Raw genomic sequence first — 13,632 nt, forward strand, 5'->3', positions numbered from 1 at the left:
TTGCATTATTATTTTAGGTAATTTTATTATTACTCCTTTAAAAAAACAGCTACAGATTGAAGGTACAAGGTACACAGTGGAACATGCATGTTGCAGCAACACAAGGGGGGGACTGGGGGTCTCGTACAACATGATCCTTCCTTGCCTTTGTAATATTAATACTAAACAAAGGGGGTTTCACGTTCTGTATTATATAGAGTGTCTCCACAGTTAGTGATATATAACACAGCTGGAAAAAAATGCAGTTTTGACGCGATTGTATGTGGATACTTCTCTCCAGCTGCTCCTTCTTGTATCTAGTTTAAACCAGTTGGAATGTGCCAGATTAACTGTTTCGCCGTAGCCCCATGCTACCATTTTAAAATCTCCAATATCAAACTGTTTAATTCTTTTGAAAAAAATACAAAGGGTTTGCAATGGAAGCCCAGTAATCACCCCTGTAGTAGAAGTAGACTACTTGCTAACAGAGGAGTTATGATGCAATGCCATTTGTTAAAGGAACAACAAACTAAAATGTAGTGTCTTTAAGGCAAAATAAATATCGATGAGCTTTGCAGCTTTGGCAGCTTAATTTAAAGTAATTAATTTGCAAATAATAGTAAAAAAAACATCAAAAGGAGCAGTTGATGGGTTGGCCAAGCGTATGCAACACCCTCCCCCCCTGCAAGAAGCACTCCTGACCCCTCACCCCTACCCCCTACCAGCATGGATCATGCCGCTGGTCTACAAATATGCCATTCCTCAAAGGTGCAGTCTGTGACCACTGAATATCACACGCTGAAGGCATCTTTAATACAGTAGTCACAAAGCAGCATGTGACCAATCTATATTTTGTGCATAATGATGTTTGAAATAGTCCTCAACAGGTGGGGGAGAAAAGTTATTAGCATTAAGCATAATATGCAAAACAGTTTTTCATGTAGAAACACCAAATTCTGGAAATCAACTGAAGGAAATTTAGCCTCACTTATCAGAAAGTACGAGGCCTTCCTCTTTCAGCTAACCTTTAATACATATGGTGACAACCACATGCTTACGTGAAATAAGTATGCAAAGACATCAGGGTATATATTTTCTTACAGCATCATTTGTCTGAAGGTGAACTACCAACTGCGTGATGGCACTGGATGAAATGCCTGCTGCAGTTAATTGCTTGGATCGTTATGGATACCATATCTCTGTTGGAGCATGGCTGCAACCAAAGTAGTAGTGCACAGAATTTGAAAGTCCAATTATACGTACCCCAATCCATGGTTATAACACTATTATAAGCACAGTGATATGTCTATCAGTATGACATACAGTAGTGATTGTACGAAAGCTAAAATGTTTACAGAAAGGGATGCAGCCCTTCTCCCAAAACAACACATTCCCATGAATCCTGACGCAGTTTAAATATATATATAATCTAAGGAAACCAAAAATGACAGAAAAGACTGATTCAGGTAAAAAAACTGAAGGTTTGCCGTTTTAGTTTGTGCTGTGACACGATGACAAGACAAGCTGCTGAGCCTCAGCGAGACTTTTTGCTTGGGAATACAGCTTTGTCTAATGGATTCAGGCTAGGGCATCCAATACAGTTTATAGACAACGTACATATAAATGACAGAATATCTACCTGAAATATGACCTGAAAAAGTTATTTTTATTTTTTATTATTTCAACCATTTGAAAAACTGTAGCTTTAATTGTTAACCTATCAGATGCGGATAATGGCTACTCATAAATTGAAAGCTTCACCTTCTAGAGCTGAAACATTTAAAAACTCATTCCTGCTATCCTGAAAACCACAGAGGATGCAAACACTGTGATACACGCACACGCCACAGGGAGCTCACCTGATAGCAGTTAAAGCTGATGTTGGGGGGGGGACGCTAAAATGTTAATTAAATAACCATTCTTAACCACCCCTCACCCAACCATTGATTGAGAGACCCCCCCCCTCAAAAGACAGAGTGTGACTCAAACACTGGATGCAAGGGTTCATAAGGAGGAAGATTGGAATATATGATGGGTGTGCTTTTAATAACTACATTGCATATAATATTTAAGCATATTTATAGAAGGGGAAAATGTTCCTTTTATTGCACAAAACCAGCAGTGTCCTCATCTCCAGCAAAATCAAAATCATTGCTTTTAGTCATCCTTCAGAGAGAAAACTGAAGCTTGCACATAATAAATTGAGAATGAAAATGATGTAGAAATGAAAATGCCAGGAAGGGAAAAAACAGATATGTCAAATTAGCCTTTAGTCTTTGGACAGGTCTTTTGTGAACAATAATAATAATAACAGAGAACAGCTTGGCTCTGAAGGACGACTGTGCATGCTTTTGCGTTATAACATCAAAAGTAAAACTTTATCAGCCATCAACTGAAAAAAATAATGAAAAAAGGAAATCTCAGTAAAAAGTCATATTCCACTGACAACCTTACCAGGAGTAGAAATTAGTGTTAATTAAAAAATGTAATATTAATAATATTACTAAATAGTAATAATAATTTTAATACAAATAATAAGGTAATTCTACAAAGAATCTTACCGTTCAATAGCTCAGAACCATGGTGAAATACAGTATGTACACAAACAAAATCTTCATTGGCCTGCTGGGTGCAAGGAGGAACCAATCAGATGCCAGCTTTGGATTCATATTGAACACCATCACAAGATATTTACAACAGGTTAAAAACTACATGGGGCCTCAACTTCACACCATTCTGACAGAGTAATCCTTTTGGCAACAGGCAATGTTCAGGGGTGAAATGACTAAAGAATTGGAACACACACCTTAACCCCACCCCGAATACAGTAGTAACACTGAATTAATATCATATAAAAGTAACATAATTTTAGACAGGTTAATTTAGCCTCCCAATATATAGGGGAAATTGATTATTCATTTTGATCATATTCTTCCTGACCCAAGTAGGGATTGAGTCAAAATTTGTCCATAACGAGGAATTCAATTAAAAGGTGATGCTAGCTTTTCTTCTGGTTTGGAAAAAATGTATCTTGGTGATGTACAAACCAGCAAAACTGTGTTTGTATATAAGAAAACTAACACTTATTTCTGAGACATGGTTAAGCCAAGTCAAGGTAGGGACAATTGTTGACTGAAACCAGCCTGCTCTTCATGCAAAATCAGAGAATGTCAATCTGACCTTATGTGCCGATGGGGCATCTAGAGATAGCGAGGCAGAATGAAAGGAATCGTGATAGGAGTGGAGAAACAAATAAAATGATGTAGATTAATCTAAAAAAACAGCAAAAAATAACAAGCACTGTAATGCTAACTTTGCTAAATTCAAGCATGGAACATTTCATGGAAAGCCAGAGAATACAGTAGTTGGTTAAAATAATACAGTAATCAGCTACACTCCCATTACTGATAGCCCTCAAAGAAATCATGCACGCACGCACGCACACCAGTGTTTTACCCTACAAAAAATTCACTTGTAGAAAATATGACTTTGTTCAGCTCACACCAGGACATATCTCCCGTGCGACAGAGCCATTGCTTTTGGCTACCACGTACCCATTCTTTAGTAATCACTGATCACTGAAACATGATCCAGACTAATTGTTCTTTTAACTCTCCATAAGGATTTTTTTTTTACCTCAGTGATCAAAGAAATGCATGATCATTCTATGCATGCAACATTTCAAAGTCACTGGTAAAATTGTGCTTATTTCATCTTTCTACGGGTGAGTAAGCAAGGGCAAATTCCAAAGAGTGTCGGTCTATAACCGGGGTGGGGGCGGTAGCTACTTTGTGCACCATGCTGAGAGCTGTGTACCATGCGGAGAGCTCACTCTGCCTGAAACAGCGCTTTTCATATTCCAGTTACTTCTGTCAGATGGGGAAAGGAGTGGGATTTCTGGGAATTCCGGTATGTACAGTACAGCAGTTACAGAACTTTAAAAAGTTAACCATTCTTTTGTTAAGGAAGAACCGGCAACACGGTAATGACAGGAACAGACATCATCAACGACGACAACAGATTACCCCTCCCCCTTCCATTTCTCAGCCACATTTTGGCTGACTGTGTCTGGCCCTCACGGACAACACCAACCCAGACAAAAACAAAGGACAGCAGAGACACTGGCAGAAGGGCCTGTGGTATCTAGACAGAGCACGGGGGGTGCAGGGCAGGACAGAAGGGGGACAGAAGGCAGCAGTCTACACCTCTTTGATAGTTCTCTCGGAGGGGTGGAACTCGGAGGCCTTGGGCGAGGACATGTAGAAGGACTGAGTCTTGCGTTTTAAGCGTGCCCGCTTGGTGGCCAGCGACAGACTGTGCTTGCTGGAGGAGATGATCTCCGAGATGAACTTCTTGCAGTCCACGCACACTTCCATGGTGCTCCAGTCCTCCGTCAGCTCCCTGGGGAGTTCGCCCTCATCCCGGGACTTCTCCCTGTGTTTAGACAGCCTGGGGGGGGGGGGGGCAGACCCACAAGAGAAGACCACGTCACAAAGGACCAGATCACAGTGCCTTTCCACATCCCTGAAGTGTGGAAAAACTTCCCTTCAGCATTTTGTTCTCTTTCCAAAAATGACTAGTCTTAATTGCTGTTCAACTTATTCATTTTTATGCCCAATGAAATATCATGAGTCATTAAACTATTAATCATCTTAAAAAGGGTACAAAGACACCTAAATAGGCAGATAGCAAACTCATTTTAAAGTTGGTTGTTGTTTTTAACCGCCAATGCACATGTGCACCAATGTCGCACTGCAAATGATTAAGACCAAATAACCAGTGAACCCAGGCTCAGAATTTAAGGGCTCAACAAAACGAATGAATTAGGGCTCCACTGGAACAAAGACCAGCTCAGTAAAGGTGTACCCCAGGTAGGGCCGTGCTTGTAACAGAACTTGCACACTCAATTAACTGTGCTTATACTGCAGCTGCATTTATACTAGACAAGAAGAATATGATCTATTCTAGTTACAATAAATGTGCTACCGCCCACATATTTAAAATTTATTGTGTGTCATGTGGAAATGGTAGCTATACTATGCTATGGTATGCACAAAATAAATAAATGAATAACTTTTTTTTAACCAACGGTTAATTGGTTTTTACCGTCATTGGGGCTTGTCATTGGGGCTTGTTACCGCGGTTACTCGGGTAACTGATTACACAGCCCTACCTGGAGACAGTGCGCTGCAGGCCATGCCGGTGGCTGGTGGAAGGCTTCTCAGCCTGGCCCGCGGCCTCCCCCTTGGGCAGAGCACTGGAGCCCAGAGAGTAGATGGGCAGGCTGGCATAGGGTTTGGAGGGCAGCCGCATCTGAGACAGGGAGCGCAGTGTCAACAAACACACAGACCAACCACCCTTACACTCTGCAGACTGGTGCATTCTGGGATGGCACGGGTGCGCTATGGGTACAGACTTACCTTTTTACAACACTGCGAGCACACAGGCCTACACATGGAAAGAGAAAAGAAAAGACATTGAAGAATCTGGTCAGCAACAATAACACCGCTTAATGCCCAGCAGACGAGATTTGCCTTTGCACGTCAAAAAGCAAAAGCATCATCACAGGGAATGAAAAATAAGTCAGTTCCCTCTATTGCTTTCATGTCTTCGGAATCAAACACACGCGCCTAATTAGAAGACTGCTAATGATGGCTACGGGCCTTTTATCTGGCTTCTGTGACAAACCGTGCCGACCGCTTCAGAGGATTAGTTTTGCCGGTACAGACAACAAGGGAAAGATTTGTGCAGTCGCTCTGAAGGCTTCTTAAGCCTCTGGAAGTGTGGCTTTGTTGCGTGCTGGAACACGGTGACACGTTACCTTTTGCAGAACTGGCAGGTGTAGGACCAGGTGAAAAAGGAGAACCTCTTTGTGCGGCAGCAGAAGCAGAGCTGCATGGGAAAGAAGGACAGCCATATAAAAGAATCTCGGCATGAGGTCTATGCCTCTGCAGTGGACAGTAGCCACTGCTTAAGGCAATTCCAGGCACGCATGGACCGTGACCGTGACTGTGACCGCTGCAGTCTCGACAACAGCCCTGCACTTATCAAAAGGGTCAAGACCATAGGTATGATTCCTTTTGAAAAAACAAAAAACTAAATGTAATTCTTGACCTTTGTTTAGTAATTCTTAACCCAAGTATCCATAGCACAGAACACTCCACCCCACTGCTGCTTTCACCCTCAACAAAAAGTCATTTAAGCTGCAATAAAGATTCTGAAGAATGAATTCTTACTCTAGTCTTTAAACACCGAAGAACAACAAAGATGAGGATCACACCAGTCCCCAACAAACATTCAAAAAGTCCAAACAATTTAGCCCAAATTTAAAGCCAGGTCCAGCGCTTACCTTTCCCTTCTTCAATGCGTTGTAGACATCCTTGTACTGCTGGAACTTCTCCAGCTCGGCTTTGACCAGAACCTGCCTGATGTGCATCACCTCCTCCACCGTCAGCGACAGGCACTCCACTGGATAGCAGAACTCCTCCTGCAACACACAGGGCCACCGTTACCATGCCAGCCTCAACCCCGTCTACTGAGCATGCTCAGTGCCATGAGCAACCACATTCCTTAAAGGGATGGACTTCATGAAGTGAAGAATGTGATTAGTATCAAGCGGGACTGCTGGCACTCCAAGTGATGTTGGTGCTGCTTTGGGGAAATGAGTATTTAGGGAGGTTGCTGTCAGCTTCATTCAAATGGACAACCTTAAATTTTATATAGAGGACTTCCACTTTCTCCCCTCTAGCAAGGCTCAGCACCAATTTTCTGGTAGTTTTACACAGATTATCATAAGGGATGGTACAGTGTAAACCAGGTAGCCAAAGTGATGTTTAACATGATCTTATGACCCACCTCAACCCCTCTCAGTTTTCTTCATATCTCATGATCACAAACAGGTTCAGGTCATGTGACATATCTAAAATGTAATCAAAGGACTCCCATACTGGTCATTTCTCAGTCAAGAGACTTTCAAGACATGTAAATTTCCATTTGAAAAAAAATCAAATAAAGATAGTATTGAGTACCCACCAAACACCCCAGTCTATCACCTAATATAACATAATGGCCAATACACTGCACCACTTTCACGGCCCAGAGTCTGAATCCAATATACATTGATACATCGTGAATTAATCCAGCAAGAGATGAATTTCACAATGTGAGTTTAAACCGAATTTCCCAGGTAACGACTACTTTACCCCGGTCCCGGTGTACCACAACTGCATGCCAGCTACAACAGTGCTCTCAGAAGGGGGGAAACAGCCAGAATTGGGTTAGTTTATACTATTAATCATGTGGTGATGCACCTGACTGGAAAATCTAAGTGCAGATAATGCAGACCTCCAGGACTTGGGCTCAGTAGCCAGACCCAGGCGATTACATGTAACCCATATTAGCATCTTATTTTTCCAACACCCAGCGTTAGGTTGTGAGGGTGGTCCAATGCAGAGTTGTATGGAGAGGGGAGGGCAAGGCCATCATCAACTGTTAGTATCCACATGAAGGTGGAATCATACGGAACGTACCAACTCGCCGCCGACGTCCACGCAATCCTGAAAAAATGACACAATAAGCCACACCCATGCAACCAGTACCCTTGGGACTGCCTCAAAAGGAACCATAACTACACCAATCTCTCTGAAAACTGGGAGCCTACATTACCAATGAAAGAGAAAAAGAAAATCACTCTGAACATGCAATCTTCCATGGGGATACTTTCTGGAACAAAAGTCCCCAACCTTGTCTGGAAGGGCCACAGCAGCTAGTTTCGTACACTGAAATCAGGTAAGATTAATTACCTTTGTAATCAATGCTTTAATTGATCAATGAAGAGTCACAATGAAGACCAGAAGAATAATGTGACTCTTCAATATCAGGTTTGGAGCATCCTGGTCTACAGCCTACATTTCTGGCAAAATAATTTCTGTGAGAAAATAAAAATCACTTTGATTAAACTTGCTGAGCAAATAAGCCTTTTAAAGACTCTTTGCTTGGCTCAGCTAAATAAATAATTTAATTAGAGTTGCTTTTCTACAGACACTAAATGTAAAAGTTTCTCAATGTTGAACTACAACTTCTTTAGAGGAACATCCCTAGCAAGACCTTTTGAAGCAATAGACATGGGTGATTTATCTGAAGAGATAATTCTCTTCTGGAATAACAACAGTTACATGGATATAGAAAGGTAAAATTCTAGTTAAGTAATGAAATACAATGATAACTACAATGATGCCGAGAACTGCAACGCTCTGGTTTCACAGCCTAAACTCTTCCTGTATTACCGAGGAAGAACCAGCGCGCTTCTTCCCAGTGTTCCCCTCCATTAGCTGTGTCTGACCCCAGTGGCCCCCCTCAGCCAGCCCTGTCACTTCCAGCCTTCTCTCTCCTCCTCTTGTTGTACTGTATCTTTTTTGTTCTTGAATTTCATAAATGGCCTAAATTCAGAACAAAGGTCATTACCCCAAGGATCCATTTTCTCTAAGCCACAACATTCTTATCATTGTAATTTAGAGGCCACAAACATAATACAGTTGGACCTTCCACATGACCTGCTCTTCCAGCAGATGGGCTGTCATGGCACATAATGGGTAGACAAGCACCATATACCCATGTGTAAAAAAAAAGCATATGGTTATGCAAAGAGAACAGAAAAAATTGCACTGCTATGTCTCTGAAGCCCTAAACAGAACATCTGGTAAGACCACGTGGCACTTCAGTAGCAAGTATGGATGAACAATCTAGTTATGAAGACTGTTAGAATTTTAGCTTCTAGCAAATCTCAACAGTGCGACCTGGATCAAGACCAGAGAGTGCTGTTCTTTCCTAAACAGTTTTTTGCTATAATACACTGAATACAGAACTACAGCTGTGACTAAGCAGGGCAAAGCCAATTCTCGACACATGATTGGAGCTCTAGGGTGATGTTTAATCAACCATAAGAAGCATGAGAATCAAACTAATCTGGCTGCCTAAGCTACTGGATCATTCTAGCAATGATAATGCCAGTTCAGGCATAGTCAGGGTTCTTGGAAGAAGCAGGAAGCACTAAGCGCAATGGGTTTCTACGCCACCCAGGACGTCGGGTGGAGAGGCAAACCTTCGCGGGATTCCGGCAGCCGGTGTACGCGCTCTCACAGAGAGCGAACACGGCCAGGACGACGCCCAACGCGGACGCCTCCAGAGAATGGGACCCCTGCGAAATGCGCAGGGCGGAGAGGGTGGGGTGGAGGGGAATCCTCAGAAACAAGCGGATTATCCTCCCCACCTGAGCGACAGACACACAGACAGGAGGGGGAGGGGTGAAGTGGGGATGCAGAACGAGACAGCAGGGGGTGCGAGGAGCCGGAGCGGGGGCAGAGAGATGTGCAAAAGCAGAGGCAAGGAAAGGGGAGGAGGAGGGAGGAGAGGGGGAGGGACTTGGGGAGGGGTGAGCCGAGGTCACAGTCACTGTGATGCGGTTACAGCACACGCACCAACCTCGCCCCACACCCTCAGGACACGAGGAGTCCAGCTGATTACATTACCCCTCAGCTGCTCTGTGTCCAAGAGCAGCACCAACACACAAGGCATTCAGCAGAATAACAACCCCAACAGCCTGAGAGTACGCTCAAGAGGAGGGGGGCAAAAGCACAGGGACTGCAGGGAGAACAAACTGTCACTTCCAGTGTCGTTACATAAAGTGATAGAGTGAAAACACCATAAGAAGGCCCAGGGAAGGGAATTAGCGTGACTGTCTATAAACACGCTCGGAGGCCCTCTGAACATTAGACTTCCAGCTGTTATGGCTGCACAAGGAATGACACTGAGCACTAGGGCACACAACAGTTCTTTTCATTCATGAACTGCATTCTGATGTGCAGTAAATCTTGCGTTTGGTTGGGCCCACCACTCATTCCCACCTCTTTCCTGTGAGGGCAATTCCTTTGGCCAATGTCTGGCATCTTTAAATGTGTTCCTGGAGTTCATGTCCACATATTAACACATTTTTTAAATTGACAACAATTAATTAATAATCTCTTCTAATCATTTCAAGATGATCTACAGATCTACAGTGTATGAGCAGAGGAGAGCAGACCTCAGTTTAACTCTTTAGATGTTTGTAAACTTTGAAAGCTTTACTGCAGATCCTTGAGTATATTCAACCTAACATTTTACAAACCAAAACATACAATACGAAATAATTACACTTTAAGACAACTGGTGAAAATAGATGTTTCTGTTAATACTGGCAATATGTTAAATTTTACTGCTGTATAAAGGGTTAAAGCATTTTTCAATAATTATTTGACTGAGGCCTTGATTCCAGCTGTAAACTATGGCAGTTAGCACTTTAACCTAGAAGAAAAGGAGTTCTGTGAATCTCAGGCCACGTAACGGGGGTACGGAGGCTATGTCACTCACCAGAGACTTGGAGCTCTGCCGGGTTGGGGGCATGAACTGGCGTACACTCGTGGGCGTCTCCTTCTCGATGGAGTGCCTCCTCTGGGATGCCTGCCGTCTCTCTGGCTGGGGGGTGGAGGAGATGGGCAGGAACATGGGCGGAGCTGGGTAGGGGACATGAGCAAACAAAAGTAACTGTCACACACCAACCCAGAAACCACCAGTAATGGAGACACAATAGAGATTATGAGAAACTGTCACAAAACAGGCTGCCTATCAGTTACTATAACACAGAGTTCACAAGCTGCATGTACCACAGAGATGAATATATGTCACAAAACACAGAGAACATAAAATAAATAGAGTAAAAGTTACAATCACAGAACATTGAATATCACAAAACATCCTATAGTACATAGCACAGCTAACTGTGACATACCCCAACTGTCACACAATACATAACAGAGATTACATGAGTGACAATCAGAAAGCACAGAGCTTGCAAATAACTGACAGAAAACATAGAGGAAAACTGTGACTGCAGTCAGCACAGTACCTGCTGGCCCATTCATCTTAGAGAATTCACTTACTTTTTTTTCCTACAGCAGACTCTGGAGAAGTGTCATCCAGCAATGAAGTGGCAATGCTGGAGCTGCTAGCTGATACACGTGTAGTGTCATCCTGCAGTATAGGTACACAGTTACCCACAATCCACCTGTCACAATTCATCCCGCAAGACAGGTATGGATCAGTTACCCACAATGCACCTGTCACAACTCATCCTGTGACACGGGCACGGTGTCACCTGCAGCATGGCTGTCACACCAAAGACAGGCATACCCAAAGGGGAAAGACACCACTTACATCGGAGTCGGAGCTGTCCAGTTCGGCTAGCGTGGGCGCCTTCAGGAGTCTCTTCCTCTGAGAGAGGGCCTGAGCCCCACCCGCGCCATTCCGCTGAGCCGGTGGCATACCGTTGGACAGCGCAAGCGCGCTCATGGAAAGGTTCCTCTGGGTTGCTGGGCTGGACACATCTGCATGCAAGAACCATTACAGAAATTAGCGTAAAGTACCAGGAAATGCATCATTTTTGCTTGGAATTATGGGAGAGGGGGGAGGCTGAAGCTCAATGTAGATCCACCTCTAAAAAAGTGACGCAGCAGGGAATTCCAATATACATGTATACGCAGTACATAGTACTCCACATGTGCAGTACCTCTTCTTTTAAAAAATGTAAATAATTTCAATTGAATTAATCTAATTAATGTACATATCATTTCCATTGCATTATATTTGAGGCAGTGACAGTATAACTGTTGCCTCAAATATAAATTAAAACTACCACTTCTATATGTTTTTAGAATTCTTCCATAGAATGCTGCGGCTAATTTAGAAGTGAAAATTTGTTAGTACTGTTAGGTTGTAGCAGAGCTCCCAAACTAAAAATCTTCAGAGTTTTCAGAGTGCTTCTGTTTTTTCTAGAGTATAAAGAAATGCAGAATGTGTTTGCGGATAAATTCTTCATTACAAGCATGTAGTCTGGATTCAAACCATGCTGCCGTACCCATAAATGGGTTTGCATTAATCTTTTTGGTTATGATAATCTATTGGAGGTATAGTTATTACATAACAACTTTATCCTCCCACTGCTAATTCTTTAGCCCTACACATGGGTCTTGTTACAACACAAGCTGAAGACAAGAGGGCTTTCTTCCTGTGTAACGGCTTGCTGCTTACAGCACACACTACCGACCCTGATCACAAGTCACAGAAGATAAAGCATTACTAACTGATTGCCTATCCCAACAGAGCTCAACCGATATAATTATCATACATACTTATAAAAGGCCATGTATATTTTCTAAGATAAGACACTTTTAACAGTAAGTTCAAATTCTTGGGTGTGAATATTACTAGTTTTAGGTCGGGCATGTTAAAAAAGCAAGTTTTGTAGATGTGAATGAAAAAACATGAATTCCACACAAATTGGTCATCTTCCCGGAAGATGTTCTTTGGGAAAGAGTGTGAGAAGAGGCAGGGAGTTTGGGGGTTGGGGGTTGGGGGTTGGGGGGGGGGGGGGAGGGGTGATGTGGTGTGGGTCAAATACATGCAATGTTAGCTGCCAAACTGAAATGCAACTTATTAACACTCACAACCACACTTCACTGAGCCAACGAAAAGCACACACACACAGAAAGACACTTTACAACTGGCAGACCATTCAAACAGCAAACAGCATAATACTGTCCAACCCAGAACCCTCAGCTGCAAACAAAGGATGGACTAACCATATCCACTGAAATTTGTCAAAAGGGATAGTATTGGAAGCTTGTTAAAGACGTTTAATCTGTGTCAGAGTAAATTAGTTGCTGTATATACAAAAACACAGCGTGTTGGGTTACATTCACTCATTTCACATTCAAAGTTAAATTTCTCACAGACAGACAGGCAGAAAGCTAGACAGAAAAACTCCATAATACATACTGAAAGAAAGCCAGGCTAATTGTACAAAAGAAGCCTCATGCACAAGGGGCAGGACTGCACATACTTTACCTGGACCACATAACAACACCTGAGGGGTACTGAAGCTTTTTCCAGCGCCTAAAAGGGAACATTGCTTTCAATAGAGTCCGAATGATCATGGAATATAGCTCGTGCCAGAAACACCACACAAGGCGTACACGCGCTAAACCTCAATGAGCACCTGCTTCACACAGGTATGTTCCGGAAAGAGACCGAGTGAGCACGCACGCACACTCAGACAGAGCGCATTTCAAGGCAGATGGCAAGTGGGAGCACAGCACATACTCAGGCCACAGTCATGGTTATGGCACAGTCACAGATGGGGCCATTGAGCGGGCATCAAGATGGCCGCTCTTCAGACACAGGTACCAGAGAGAGGCGGGGTCAAGTGCAACAGCTGCTATACTACACCTATGGTGTGATGTCATCCATGCATCTCAGGATCACCTTCGGGAATCTTCTTTTCGGTGACCATTAACACATTACTGTGTCATTTCGGACAGTGTTTCCGTATTATTAACACAGTATGTTATATAAATTACACAGAAGCACACCCATTTTTGTGTTTATAACATGTTCAGATACAACGCTACAGAATAAAGGCAGTATTCAGTATCCTATGATCACGGTTAATATGGTTATTGTTCTTCTGAAAGGTTTAATCATAGTTTCCTAGGGATATAACCTCACCCTATGATAACAAAGCTGTCATGTCAGATCCTGAATTCATGTAAATGTATGGACCGC

The 13,632-nt window shown here is 42.9% G+C and overlaps 1 protein-coding gene across 5 annotated transcripts in view; it reads right to left on the reverse strand.

Annotated features, from left to right (window-relative positions):
* Positions 1-5: 5 nt before the first annotated feature.
* LOC135257492 (protein spire homolog 1-like) overlaps positions 6-13,632 on the reverse strand; it is a 55,962-nt gene continuing 42,335 nt past the window's right edge. For 2 of the 5 annotated variants that reach the window (XM_064340270.1, XM_064340262.1), the window contains exons 9-18: positions 12,916-12,963; positions 11,227-11,396; positions 10,953-11,043; positions 10,384-10,526; positions 7,509-7,535; positions 6,329-6,466; positions 5,801-5,871; positions 5,400-5,427; positions 5,153-5,292; positions 6-4,428 (exon numbers count right to left, since the gene is read on the reverse strand). In XM_064340270.1, the coding sequence (XP_064196340.1) occupies positions 4,179-4,428; positions 5,153-5,292; positions 5,400-5,427; positions 5,801-5,871; positions 6,329-6,466; positions 7,509-7,535; positions 10,384-10,526; positions 10,953-11,043; positions 11,227-11,396; positions 12,916-12,963 (1,106 nt within the window). In that variant the 3' untranslated portion in view covers positions 6-4,178. The remainder of the gene's footprint in view (positions 4,429-5,152; positions 5,293-5,399; positions 5,428-5,800; positions 5,872-6,328; positions 6,467-7,508; positions 7,536-10,383; positions 10,527-10,952; positions 11,044-11,226; positions 11,397-12,915; positions 12,964-13,632) is intronic. The other 3 variants (XM_064340291.1, XM_064340281.1, XM_064340299.1) reach the window with 3 other exon arrangements.

Source organism: Anguilla rostrata, chromosome 1, assembly GCF_018555375.3.
Source record: "Anguilla rostrata isolate EN2019 chromosome 1, ASM1855537v3, whole genome shotgun sequence".
Taxonomy (NCBI): Eukaryota; Metazoa; Chordata; class Actinopteri; order Anguilliformes; family Anguillidae; genus Anguilla; species Anguilla rostrata.